The sequence below is a fragment of the Artemia sp. Qi Xiang Cuo genome, chromosome 5 (genome assembly GCF_049724085.1).
Source record: "Artemia sp. Qi Xiang Cuo chromosome 5, ASM4972408v1, whole genome shotgun sequence".
Classification (NCBI taxonomy): Eukaryota; Metazoa; Arthropoda; class Branchiopoda; order Anostraca; family Artemiidae; genus Artemia; species Artemia sp. Qi Xiang Cuo.
In genome coordinates, this window is record NC_142798.1 from 43,010,004 (window position 1) to 43,022,914 (window position 12,911).

General features: G+C 35.6%; 1 protein-coding gene across 1 annotated transcript in view; it reads right to left on the bottom strand.

Annotated features, from left to right (window-relative positions):
* Positions 1 to 12,911, bottom strand: part of arr (low-density lipoprotein receptor-related protein 6) — a 144,859-nt gene that overhangs the window by 116,468 nt on the left and 15,480 nt on the right. The window contains exons 3-5 of the mRNA XM_089089617.1: positions 6,638 to 6,757; positions 3,335 to 3,528; positions 620 to 913 (exon numbers count right to left, since the gene is read on the bottom strand). Coding sequence (XP_088945743.1) covers positions 620 to 913; positions 3,335 to 3,528; positions 6,638 to 6,757 — 608 coding nt within the window. The remainder of the gene's footprint in view (positions 1 to 619; positions 914 to 3,334; positions 3,529 to 6,637; positions 6,758 to 12,911) is intronic.

Here is a 12,911-nt window from a genome sequence, read left to right on the forward strand (position 1 = left end):
AGTGCTCTGCTTTAAGCAACTGCAACATCAGTCAATAGGAATCTTAATAATAATACTGAGACATTCAAAACCTATATTACTGAAAATACGAATTAATGTAACCTTGACATTAATTTTTTTAATGTTTTATCTTATTCGCATAGATATTTTATGAGGCTTAAAAGTTCGGATATCTAAATTTCCATAAAGTGCAGTTTCCGACACCTTTCACCACCAAAACAATTTTCATTATAAGTTTAAACTGTAGGTGTAATTTCCCGTCATTTTAGGTTTTAACTGTGCTCCCTCTCAACCTTCAAGAAAACACTTGAATTAAATCATTTTGAATTAAATCAAGAAAACCCACCTCATGTGATTCAAAATGTGGAAACATTGCTGCCTAAAAAAAATTGTGATTTTAACCCAATCCCGAGGGTAAACTCTGAGTCCATCTAGGATTCTATATGTGCAAAATTAACACTAAATAAACATCTATAACTACAGAATCCGGACATATTTACAAGTAAAGTCAATTGGTTTGGTTTGTCAATGGCTGAAATAAAAAACTCTTATATCAATTTTTTTTCGTGCTGTTCTTTTCGGGGCCAATCCCAAAAACACTCAACTTCCTCAAACTTACCTTGTTGTCCAGTCCGTCCAGTACAAAGTATCCTGAAATAGCGTAAGTGCAAAAGTATGTTTTTGTCCCCCACCTTCAATAACTGTTTTCCTGTTTTTACCATTGAGATCAGCACTGGCAACATAATTATGCTTGGCATCAGTCCAAAATATCCTATCACTTTCATAATCCACCACTAGGCCATTAGGCCAATAAATGTCACTATTTATAATAACTTTCCTTGTTATTGAATCTCCATTCATGCCAGCTGATTCAATACGAGGTGTCTCACCCCAGTCTGTCCAGAACAAAAGCCTGAAAAAAAATTAGACATATTCTAAATGATATCAGAGAAGGAGAGTAATTAAGATTTTTAATATACGCTTGTTTTTCAACAAGTCGCCAAATCATTACGGGTATAAGCCATATGAGGGCAAACAACTGGCGAACAGTCTTTCTCAATCTGAACCGGTTGAAAGCCTCTTATTTAGCCATATATAAGAAAAAATACCCAAGGCCTGACCCACCTGACTTTTCTTCCAACAAATATGCTATTGAATAGATTTGAACCAAATACTCAGAACTGCATATTTGTAACAAACAAACATCGTCCTCGTGACACAGGAAGGTCCCCTTTGGGTACATAGACTAGTTTATCGTCAAGAACAAAACATTAATGTAGCATAAAAAGACTCTCGACTCCTCTGAAATCTTCTCCAAAGTCCACTCCCCTCAAACACACACATTACATCTCCTAAAAATGGCAAAAAATGCGGGCCCGTGCATTCAAATTCGTAAATCCAAAACTTTTATAGCATCATAAAAAAATTTTAAGAGAGGAAAAAAGTGTTCTAAAGAAACTTATTTCGTATACGAAATGACAACAAATAGCAACCTTGTAAAGAACAATATTGCTAATCAATTGGTACCTATGGATGTCGGAAGAAGACAAGTGAAAGGGGGATTTTAAAAACTATCCTCTTCATTTTATTTCTTAATTCTAAGAATACCAACACGGCACCTTGAAAGTACTGCCAAATAGACGAGCTTGTACCGACGTCTCTTGGTAGATTTTCAACGTTTTGAACAAGTATGGCATTGTAATAGTTTTAACATATCTTTTATACATTTATAACTTTTATTATGGAAATTCATCACAGGAAATTTCAGTTTTAGCATTTACAAAGTAAAACCTGAAAAGTTATTGCCAGATATATCAAGAAAATATCGAAGCAGCATAAGGGAGGAGGTAGAATTGTCCCATGATTGCATGTGTTCTCCTAATTTGTTCCATTTTGCTTGTTTTGTTTGAAGTTGTCCCGCTTTTCCTTTCTGGGTATTATGTTGGAAAATTTGAAATTCCTCACTTACATCATCAAAGTGGAAACGAATCTTGATATTGGAACTGGTCATACTAAAACCGAAGAATACTTCAATGTAGATAATTATATACCCCATATTCCACAATATGTTAAAAATTTGAAAAATGTCATACACTAAACAATTAATTGCAAAAAAGTATGAAGATACAAAAAATAAATTCAACTGACCAGGTACTCTGACAAGGTACTTCTGACGGACGGAATATGTGAATCAAATAAAATCCTTAATAAAATAAATATATATAAGAAAAACGAAATGCCCAACTATCAGGAGGTTTTATACTGGCAACCAGTCTAGTTTATTATCCTATATACTGGTGCACTTTATGTTTTTATGAGGATTTTTTCTAATACCAAAATAACAATTTTAATAACATATTTTTATAGCCCCTCCCCCCCAAAAAAAAAAAATTATCAGTTCACCTTGTCCAACAAAAATAATCATTTCATTGCTACATTTCTGTAGTTCGTTCTTAAGTTTAGCCAACAGAACTCCGAATTATATTAAGTTTTTGCGATCTTGTAATTGTAGGAGTATACTGTGTATTTATGTTTATATATGCATGCATATATATATTTGTCCCGAAATTGGTAAATATCGACATTCACCAATGAATGTCCGAAATACCTTTTTTCTCTTGGATTTAGACATTGTTGCCAGTCAACTTTCTCAATTTCATGCGAGGTTTGATGATGACAGATTAGATTAGGTTTGGTTAGCTTAAGCTTTTAACCCATTTCTGATGTTTATAACCAAATTTAACCTAAGTAACAAAAACTAACCTAACCTAAATTAAATTTTACGATCATAGTTTGCATAAGAGTGAAAAAGCTGACTCGCAAAGCCAATCGAATACAAGCAGAAAAAAGGGAATATCGGACATTCACTGATGAATATCTATATTAAACTGATGAATATAAATATATATATATGTATATATTTGGTCTGTTTGTAGGCATTTTAGGTATTTTCTGGTCTGTTTGTTTGGTAAATTCTTTCCTCTATCCGTCAGGTTTTCTGCTGACATCCAAGATTTCACTGCTTTAGATATAGAAAATATGTTCTTTTTCGTTATGACACATACATCTTCCCGAATCTTTTGCCTTTTCTTTTGTAGGTGTTCTTTGCAGTTTTAGATGATGTAGTAAGCGTTATTTCATTTGGAGCCTGTAAAACAGGGAAACTAAAACAAAATTTTTCAGTAAAATTTGAGTAGATCGATCTAATAGGAAAGAAGTCTGGAGCAAAAAGGAAAATTCCTGGAGCTTTTATTACGAACCAGCCAAGTATCGAAGTAAACCCATAGCACCTTTTCTTGATTAAATTTGAAGCAGTATTTCAACCTTGTCTTACCCTTTGGCAGGATATAAGGCAACAGCTCTGGGCTGGTCAAGATCCTCCCAGAACAGGACCTTTCGATGTGTCCCTTGAAGAGTGGCCACTTCAATCCGATCAGTATCGCTGTCACTCCAATAAATCTTGTTACAAAGCCAGTCAATAGCCAGGCCATCAGGTGATACAACACCAGTCGTTATTATGCTCATATGCTGAAAATGGAAAAATCTTCAGTACTCTAGAATTGTAAGAATACTTAAATAAAACTAAATCAAAACTATCGTGAACATCAAGAAATCGTTTCAACCCTTCTTCTGGTTTCACTCTACAAAAAAATAACATTGCAATATGACGAGCAAGAGTATTCAACCTTTATAAATCAAAATTAACAAGAACAATCTACAGTTACTTCCAAATTATTTTATTTTCCCATAATCTTTTACAATGCTATCTAAAGCATTTATGAAGGAGTACTTGTATTTGTGTAGAACTCTCCGTACAAATGATCTAATCCTAAGTGATTTCTCTTTCAGAATTAACGCAGCATAGCTGACATTTTAAAGAACGATGTGTCTCCGCAATTTTTTTTTTCCTGCATAATGATATAGAAAGGATGGTTGTAGAAATTTAGAAAAGGGCTTTGGTCACGAAATACGAGCTTTAGCCCCGTTTTCGAGGGTAGAAAATTACCAGAGGGCAATCGAACCCCCCTTCCACGCCCTTTTTGTTCCAGGCAATACTACCGGCCCCTATGGCATTGGATCAACATTTTGATACCACTATCTAACTCAAGATCTATAAAAGTGCCTCCAGGATGAATACCACCAACTCAATCTCAGAGGCAAAGCTCCCATTCATCACAGAAATATCCTATCAGAATAGGTGAGCATACTGCTATTTCTAAAACCGAAATCACACAAGGAGTTTCTAACTCTGTGGTTGAAGGAGAAGATGGGCCCGTGATTCCTCCAATTGCAACCCCCCCCTCCCCTGCCATATTGTTAGCAGAAACATTGGCATTTAGCACCTTGTCCAAACCGGAAACAAGCAAGGATTTTCAATAGGTATAATTAGAGAGTAATAAGGTGGCAAATAGAAACTTAGGGTATAAAGGAGCTCAATCCTTAATGGTGAAAAATAAATGATGTCCAAAATTGAACATTCTTTGCACCTGACTCAACGCAAAAAGGAGCAACTCCTTGCTAAGTGCGACAATAAGGCCCATAGCCCTAACACTTGCATGGATCGAGCTCAAAAAAGGATTCCCAATATGCAATATTTGATAATAAAAAATAGTGAACCCGTGGCCTCACCACTTCCACTGCCAACTTTTCAGCAACAAAATAGGCTGAGTTTTGTGGATATATTTTCACCGACCACCACAGACTTCAAATGTCGGAGAATCTCCAGACTATAAAACTTTGAAGCATATTAGTGCTATCTGCCTATCAAACTTCAAGTGAAACTCAGCTATTTTGATCACTTTTCGTTCAGAGCAAAAAAAGTTTGCCCCTGATCAGTTTGAAACTTAAAGCCATATGCATTCATTTTCAATATATTTGAATGAAATAGAATCAAATGGAACATCTTTGACGAAAAAACGTCTCCTTTTAAAATTGCAAAGTTAAATCGAAGGTTCCTAATGTAATTACTTCACTTACCTTGGTAGTATTATTATTAAAGATGGTGGGAGCAGTGAAGATGTTAAATATAGAATAGCCAAGGCTCAGGGGGTTTTTTCACAGTTAAAAAAAGTCTGGAAGAATAGGAAGATAAGTCTGCAAACCAAGAATAGAATATTAGAAGCCACAGTGATGACAGTGGTCAAATATGGCTCTGAAGCATGGGCGCTCCGAAAAGCGGATAAAGATTTGCTAGATGTTTTCCAGAGAAAGTGCTTAAGGATTGTTCTGGGTACCCGGCTGACTGACCGTATTTCAAACAATAGGATCTGCGAAAAATGTGGTTTAATACCGCTTTCTAGGGCTGTAATGGAAGAAACGTTGACGTGGCTAGGGTACGTTGTGGATGAGAGATGACATATTGTCGAAGATTGTTCTTTTTGTCGAGCTATCTAGCGCTAAACGGAAAGCAGGTCGTTCTCGTCTGGTGTGGGAGGACGTCATAAAGACAGATTGAAAGGAAATCGGAATTTCGTGGACGGGTGTAAAAAGGGAGGCTTTGAATAGATTCGGGTGGAGGAGGAGCGTGCGTAGCTGTGTTGGCCTCAGGCGGCTTGGTGCTGCGGTGAGTTGTTAGTAGTAGTAGTAGTAAAAATACTTTTTCTTGCCAGTAATCTTGATTATTATCGTGATTTTTTTTTTTTTTTGATTTTTTTGACAAGTAAAAGCCACAATATTTAGATTTCATTCCGTTTTTGCTGTAGCATAAATGACACTCAAGCCTTTTAGAGGGTTTGAGGAGGAGGGGTTAATGAAACTTTTATTTGCGGTAGCTCTTATTTGTAAACTTTGATTAGCACAGTGATTTTACAGTGATTAGCATACTAGGACAAATAAAACCCATACTGCTCAAACTAAAAATCATTTTCAGTACAGCGCCAATGACGCTCTGACCTTATGATATGATATATTTAAAAACAACCATCTACATAAAAAAAAAACAATACAATTGATCCAAAACCCAATGGTTGACGTGGGATGAATCAGGTAAAAAACAGAGCAGGGGTTGCAAATTCAACTGATTTTGTAGGCTGTTTTAGAACTAGGAGAACCAGAGATAATTTTTTGGGCCACATTCCTCAAATTGAAAATTTTCTCTTTTGTGATACCAGTGTTATGAAGTCTATATTGATTCTGATGTTTCAAAAAAGTGTTCGAAATCTAGATTGATTTTAGAACGGGTTTATACGGATACAAAAATAATATTGATTTTCACTGATTTGCCGATTAAATTGATAAAAGTGAGAAGAATCTCAAATGCCAAAATGTTTAAGACAAACCCCATCCCTCTCACAGGCCATGTGTTAGCCAGCTCTGCTTTAGAAGGTTTAGAGAGACGGCAGCTTTCCACCTGTTAGTGGTTATTTTTGTCTGTTTACATTTTGACTCGACTGTTCGTTATAATTCCTGTTTCTTTTAGGGTTTATCTACTCATCCATAGCAGAATCTGTTATTCTATGTTTGATAGAAATTCTGGCCTGTTCATGCTTTTCGGAAGAAAAATTTGCTATTTAAAATATATTTTTTTGCATTTGTGTTTTGGAGGATTATTTAAATTGCATATTCTCCAACGGATAAAAATAATATTAAAAATAAAAGGTATTAAAATATATAAGAAAAATATCGAAGACAATATTACCTTGCCTGAAGATCCACCATGATTAATACTTGCACATTTAATCATTTCTAAGGATATCTCTGTCCAACAAATTAAATTCTTGTCATAATGGTAGTCGAGAGCAGCAGCATCATCCAAATCCTTAAATGAATCAAAAATTAAAATAAACAGAAAGCGGCTACTATGCAACTGTTGTTTGAGCCAGATCTATAATCATTTCAAGCCAGCTAGATGACCCTTACCTAGTTTAAATAAGGGAAAAAACTTATAAAGCTCGAGATCCGTTTCTATCAGCCTGTATCTTAGTCTTTATAATTATTACTAAAGGTAATAGGAGAAAGACAAGAATTGAAACTCAGATTAGTTTTCAAGAGAAATAATCCTTACCGCCTAGTGCCTCCAAGTAGGTTGTATTGTCTTTTTTTTTTTTACTTACATATGAACTTAAAACAAACAGAAATTATTCCGTCCATGAGAGGGGCTGCCACCTCTTCAATCTCTCGCTCTTTACGCTAAGTCCTAAAATTCTTTAAAAATACTTATCGTTCAAAATCCACGGCTTTTGTGTTTGAGCAGTCATTCTTAAAGAAATGTGACAAAATTCAAAATTTAGCGTAAAGGGGGATGGATTGAAGAGGGAGAGGCCCTCCCCCATATATGGAATAATTTCTGACCATTAATATTGTCCCTTAATTTCAGCTGAAGAAAACGCCAGAAAATCCCCCCCCCCCGTTTAAAATTTTTCATTGAGAATCCTCCCCACTCATCGAAAGTCTCTCAAAAAAAATTCCCTGTCTTTCCCGATAACAAATTCTATATTCATCCTATATTCCATCTGGGCTACAAGGAAAGCCACCAGAAGACTCTGTGTGTGCAGTCCATATCAAAGACAGATCTAGTCATAAATAAATTAGAAGACCACGGACCCTAATTCTAGTTAACTGTAAACCATCTTATGAAACTTCACCAGCTCTACGGCCGTGGTATAGCGCTCCACTGCTTCCTCCAGTTCGTGCGAATCCAATGAAGCAGTCCCAATGAAACAAACTTGCTGTCCTATAGCAGCAGTGAGTAAATGTTTGGCCGCTACTGAAGAAACTGGTCGCATAAAAGGCTATACGAGCTTTTTCAACACAAGGCGAGATCGTGGTCTAGAGCGCCATGGTGGAAGTGTCGGTTTGTATATCCGACAAGACATTCCCTGCAATTAATTAAGTGAGCCAACTGATTTCTGTCACGAAGTGATTTGAGCCGAGTACAAACCGAAATTCTTGTCAAGAAAGGTTTCCTGCCTTGTCCTAGCGGTAGGGTATTATCCCGAAAGTGCAAAGAACGGGAAAGATTTGATTTAATATCTACTAACTTGAATAGACAATATTCGTCGACAGTATTGCCAGAGACAGTTATTGCCAGAGACTTTTAATCAAACAAATATGCCTGACTTGAAACGAGTAGTGAAGATTCCGACCCACCAAAGTGGGAGCATACTCGACCTAATTTTAACGAACCTTTCCAACCATTACCTATCACCACGTTCAATAGGTCCATTACAAGACTGACCACTTTGTAATTCTTTAGAAGGACAAAGACAACTATCCAAAAGCGAAGAAAACTAAATCAAGAACCCGACCTTTGACTAGGGAAAGTCTATGTTCCTTTGGACGCTGGATCGGAACCTTTGACTTCGATGAGGTTTCCTCAATACCAGACATTAACCTCAAATCTGAGGCTCTGAATTCTATTCTTACACAGAAATATCACAAACATTTCCCGTCCAAAAAACAATTGTAATTAGTGACAGTAATAGGCCTTGGATAAACCAAGAAATTAAAGCGCTAATCAAGACCTGATGTCAACTCCACTCGAGCGGAGAAGTTGCATCGACAAAAAATTCGTGCAATCATATTGTGAAAGTAAACAGACCCACTAAGAAGGCATTTGTTTGTGATAAAGAGACTCCACAGCTGACTACTAACTCCCGTAAGTGGCACTTTGAAGTCAAACGTTTGTCTGGAAAACTCATTAATAGTGACCTGAAGATACAGAAAGACGATGTGTCAACTCAAGTAAATTCGTTTTTCGCAGCGATATGTTCTACTTACCCGTCATTCACTGAAGAGGATATTGAAAATCTCTTGGCCGGCTTTCTCGACGAACAAATTGTAGAAACATCCGATTACGCAGTTTTTAAATAGCTTGAACAGCTAAAAAGGAACTATTGTTCGTATCCAGGTGAGCTGCCTGTCAGGTTACTCATCGAATATGCAGTATTTCTTGTAAAACCTGTGACGTCCATTATCAACTGGAAACCATATCAATAGCCCCATAATTTAGCCAAAGTGACCGAGTCGTTCACATATCGTGAACTTTTGTAGCAATTAATCCCCTGCCTCGACCCTTAGTACGGGTGCCTTAAAGGTAGCAGTACGAATCACTACTAAGTGCGGCTTTACCTTCTAATTACTGAATGGATAGACAAAGGAGATACGATGGTTGGTCTGCTTCTGGCCGACTATCGCAAGGCTTTCGATTTAATACGACACATCACAACTTTGCAGAATCTGAAACGGATGGGCGCTAGAAAAGACATTCTACTACTAATAGTAGACTTCCTGAGAGATCGATATCAGTGCGTTTATCGCACTTTTTGCGGGATCTTGCACTTTTTCCCAGGGATCTTGACTCTGAATGGGCGTAAATAACATGTGGCGCTCCACAAGGCACTAAACTTGCTGCCCTCTTGTTTTTAGCCGTCATTAACTATGTTTTATGTGACAACACGGACGAAAGATTCAAATCTGTGGACGATTTATCAGCCCTATTGAAATACAAGCTCATTGGAAGGTCTCAAGTAATCCCCCATTTCAATAGTGACCTAAAAAACAAATTCAAAGATCAGTGCGGTTTAAATGGGCTTCAGATTAACGTTAATGAGATCAAACTGATGCACTTCAATCCTCTGAAAAGAGAAGTTGCTTGTCCTGACCCCTGTTAACCTACCACTTCGACTGCAGTTGTCCTTGGTGTGACGTTCAGTAACGATTGTTCATTTAGTCCACAAGTTAGAAACCTTTTAAGAAAGGACAACCGCGCGCTGTGATCCTTAACCACATTGCGTCGATTCTGGTTTCCTAAAAAGCAATTAATACTCGCGTACACTTGTTATGTGCGCCCTTTTCTTGAAAACACATGCCCAGTTTGTGGATGACAAATGCATAAAATCGACTACAACAACGACGAAATCGAAACAGTACAAAATAAGAGCCTTAAAAATCATCCTAGGAACCAAGCATGCCACTTGCAAATCCGTCTTCGCAGCTCTACGGATCCCAACCCATAAAGAACACAGGTGCCATCTGATGTATAAGTTTGGACACTACGTGCTTTTGCATAATAAACACCATTCCATACTAGCCCTCGCCACTGCAGTCAACCGAAACACACGCCACCAGAACAAGCTTGAACCAGTGCACTGCGGAACTAATCATTTCAGTAATTCATTCGCTAATTTTTTCTAGTGAGATAAATCGTACTTAATGCTTAGTATGTTGTAAAAGGCAGTGTAAATTAGTTGCGGCACTAGCCGTAACTACAATAGCTATTTTATTAAATGATTCTTGATATGTGGACAATGGGAAAACTGTGTAACTTACAGCCCTTTCCTCAGGGACTATAGAGGGGGGGGGGGTTCACGTCGTCCCTAACTGATCTTCTAAGATCATTGGTTCGATCCGATCACCCCTAAGAAAAAAACAAAACAAGCAAACAAATAAACACGAATACATGATCTTCTTCAGACAAAACACACAAAATTCCACATTTTTGTAAATAGGAACTTGAAACCTCGACAGTAGGGTTTGCTTATACACTGAATTTGATGGTGTGATTCTCATTTTGATCTTTTGATCTTTAGGGGGTGTTTCCCCTCTTTTTGGAAATCGGGCATATTTTTTCAGACTCGTAGCTTTTTGTGTGTAATTTAAAAGAAACAAGTGTTTTTTTCGCAAAAGTAAAGAGCGAAAATATGTCTAAAGCAGAGTAAAAAAAAACAGACGTTTTAATGATTAATCAGCGAAAAGTTAATAGAAACAACTTTTAAAAAATGAAACCAATAATGAACTTATAATTTACACACGAAAAAAAACTAATATTCAACTAAAACTCAAAACGAACAGAAGTTAACATGAGTAGGTCTGACAACCTCCATGCCTTCTCAAGACATGAACATAATTTGCGCTTTACTGAAAGCAAAATACATTTGAAACGTTTTCACTTTGCTTTTACTTGTTTGAAATGATTTTACTAGATATATGAAGGGGCAAATCTTCCCCCTTGCACTCCAATTACAGCACGAGTGTCATTCGCGCTTTACTGAAAGCAATATCTATTTTAAGAGATTTCTCTTCTACCATTATCTTCTATCATTAATTTTCTATTTAATCTAGTTCCGGCAGGCTGAAATCCATTAATATTTTTCATTCCAAACACAGTCCGTTAAAATGCCATAAAAGAGCCCAATAGATGTGTCATTGATAAACTTCACTCCAAAGAAAAAATGGATTTCTTCAAAAAAAAAAAAAAAATTATTCATTTTCAAAAGATAATTGAGGCACCCATTCTCTGTATGTTTAACGGAAATAAAATTAAAAGAAAAATTTAGACATAAAACTGTTATTTCTAACGTGGAATTTTTCTTTGGTGTGATCTTGATTGTTCATGGAATTTTAGATTTTAAATCATTATTGTTTTATTTAATAATTAATTGAAAAATTAATTCAGTTTTTCTTTGTTATAACATTAACCACAAAGCAAAAAAAATGTACCCCAGGACGAATCAATTTAAAAAAAACATGGTGCTTTCTTTCACTTTTCTTTCGTTTTACAAACTCTAAACTGTATCTCATTGAAGACAATATGTGTCGTGAACAGTTTATTTTGTTTTTATGTCTATTTCCAGGATTGTTTTCGGAGGAGAGGCTATGATTTTTTTGAAGGGGGTGATAACAAAAAAAAACTTTAAAAACGCATCAAAGTCTATTTATTTGCATTTTCGTAGTTTTTTTTTATGAGTAGAATTATTTTATGAAAATGAATAATTTTATTTTTCTTGAAGAAATCCTTTGTATTCTTTGGAGTGGTTTATCAATGACACATTCAGCATTTCAATGCACAATGCATTTCAGCCGGATGGAACTAGATGAAATAGAAAATTAATGATAGAAGATAACGATAAAAGAAAAATTTCTTAAAATAGATATTGCTTTCAATAAAGCGTAAATGACACTTGCGCTGTAATTGAAGTGCGAGGGGGAAGACTTGCCCCTTCATATATGTAGTAAAATCACTTAAATAAAAATTATTAAAACTTTAAGGAACATATATCAGTATATGCATATTAAACTGACAATCCACTGTCATTTTTTTTTTTTCAGTAAAGTGCAAATTATGTTCCGGTTTTGAGAAGGCATATGAGTTTTCAGCCCTACTCATGTTAATTTTTGCTCGTTCTGCGTTTGAATCGGTTATTTGTCGTAATTACTGTTCATTTGAGTTCCATTTATTTATTGATGGTGATTTGTGATAGTTTTACGCTTGGAAGACGACTTTCTCGTTCATCTGTCAAGTAATTTTTGTTCGTTTTGAGTTTTAGTTGAATATTAGTTTTATTCTTGTGTAAATTATTAAGTTTATTATTGGTTTCATTTTCTAAAAGTTGTTTCGGTACTGGTGCATTATATGCTACACACCGCTTTATACTGTATCAAGGAAACCAGACACGAAACCCGTCAGACGGCAATTTGCTATCTAAACTGATGGTATAACGGGGTTTCTGACTTGAGTTTAAAATATTTAAACGATTGTTTTTTGGGGTTTAGGGGGGGAGGTACCTATGTTAGGCTAGGTTAGGTATTTAATATATGCTATGCTATACCCCCCCCCCCCCCTAACGTGCAAATATATAGCCCAAATTTGTTTCTAAACTATTATATATTCATCCTATTTTATTATATTTCATTAGCATTAACCAAACTTGACTTCTTTCGTATGTAGCATATAATACACCAGTACCGTTGTTTCTATTAACTTTTTGCTGATTAATCATTAAGATATATATTTTTTTTTTTTTTTTGCTTTAGACATATTTTAGCTCCTTACTTTTGTTTAAAAAAAACTTGTTTTTTTATATAATCTCTGTTCGTTTTTCATTCATTTTTTGTAAAAAAGGAAAAAAAATTAAATGCAAATTTATGAATAAAAAATTTGAAATTAATGTATTGTAATTAGAATTGAAATT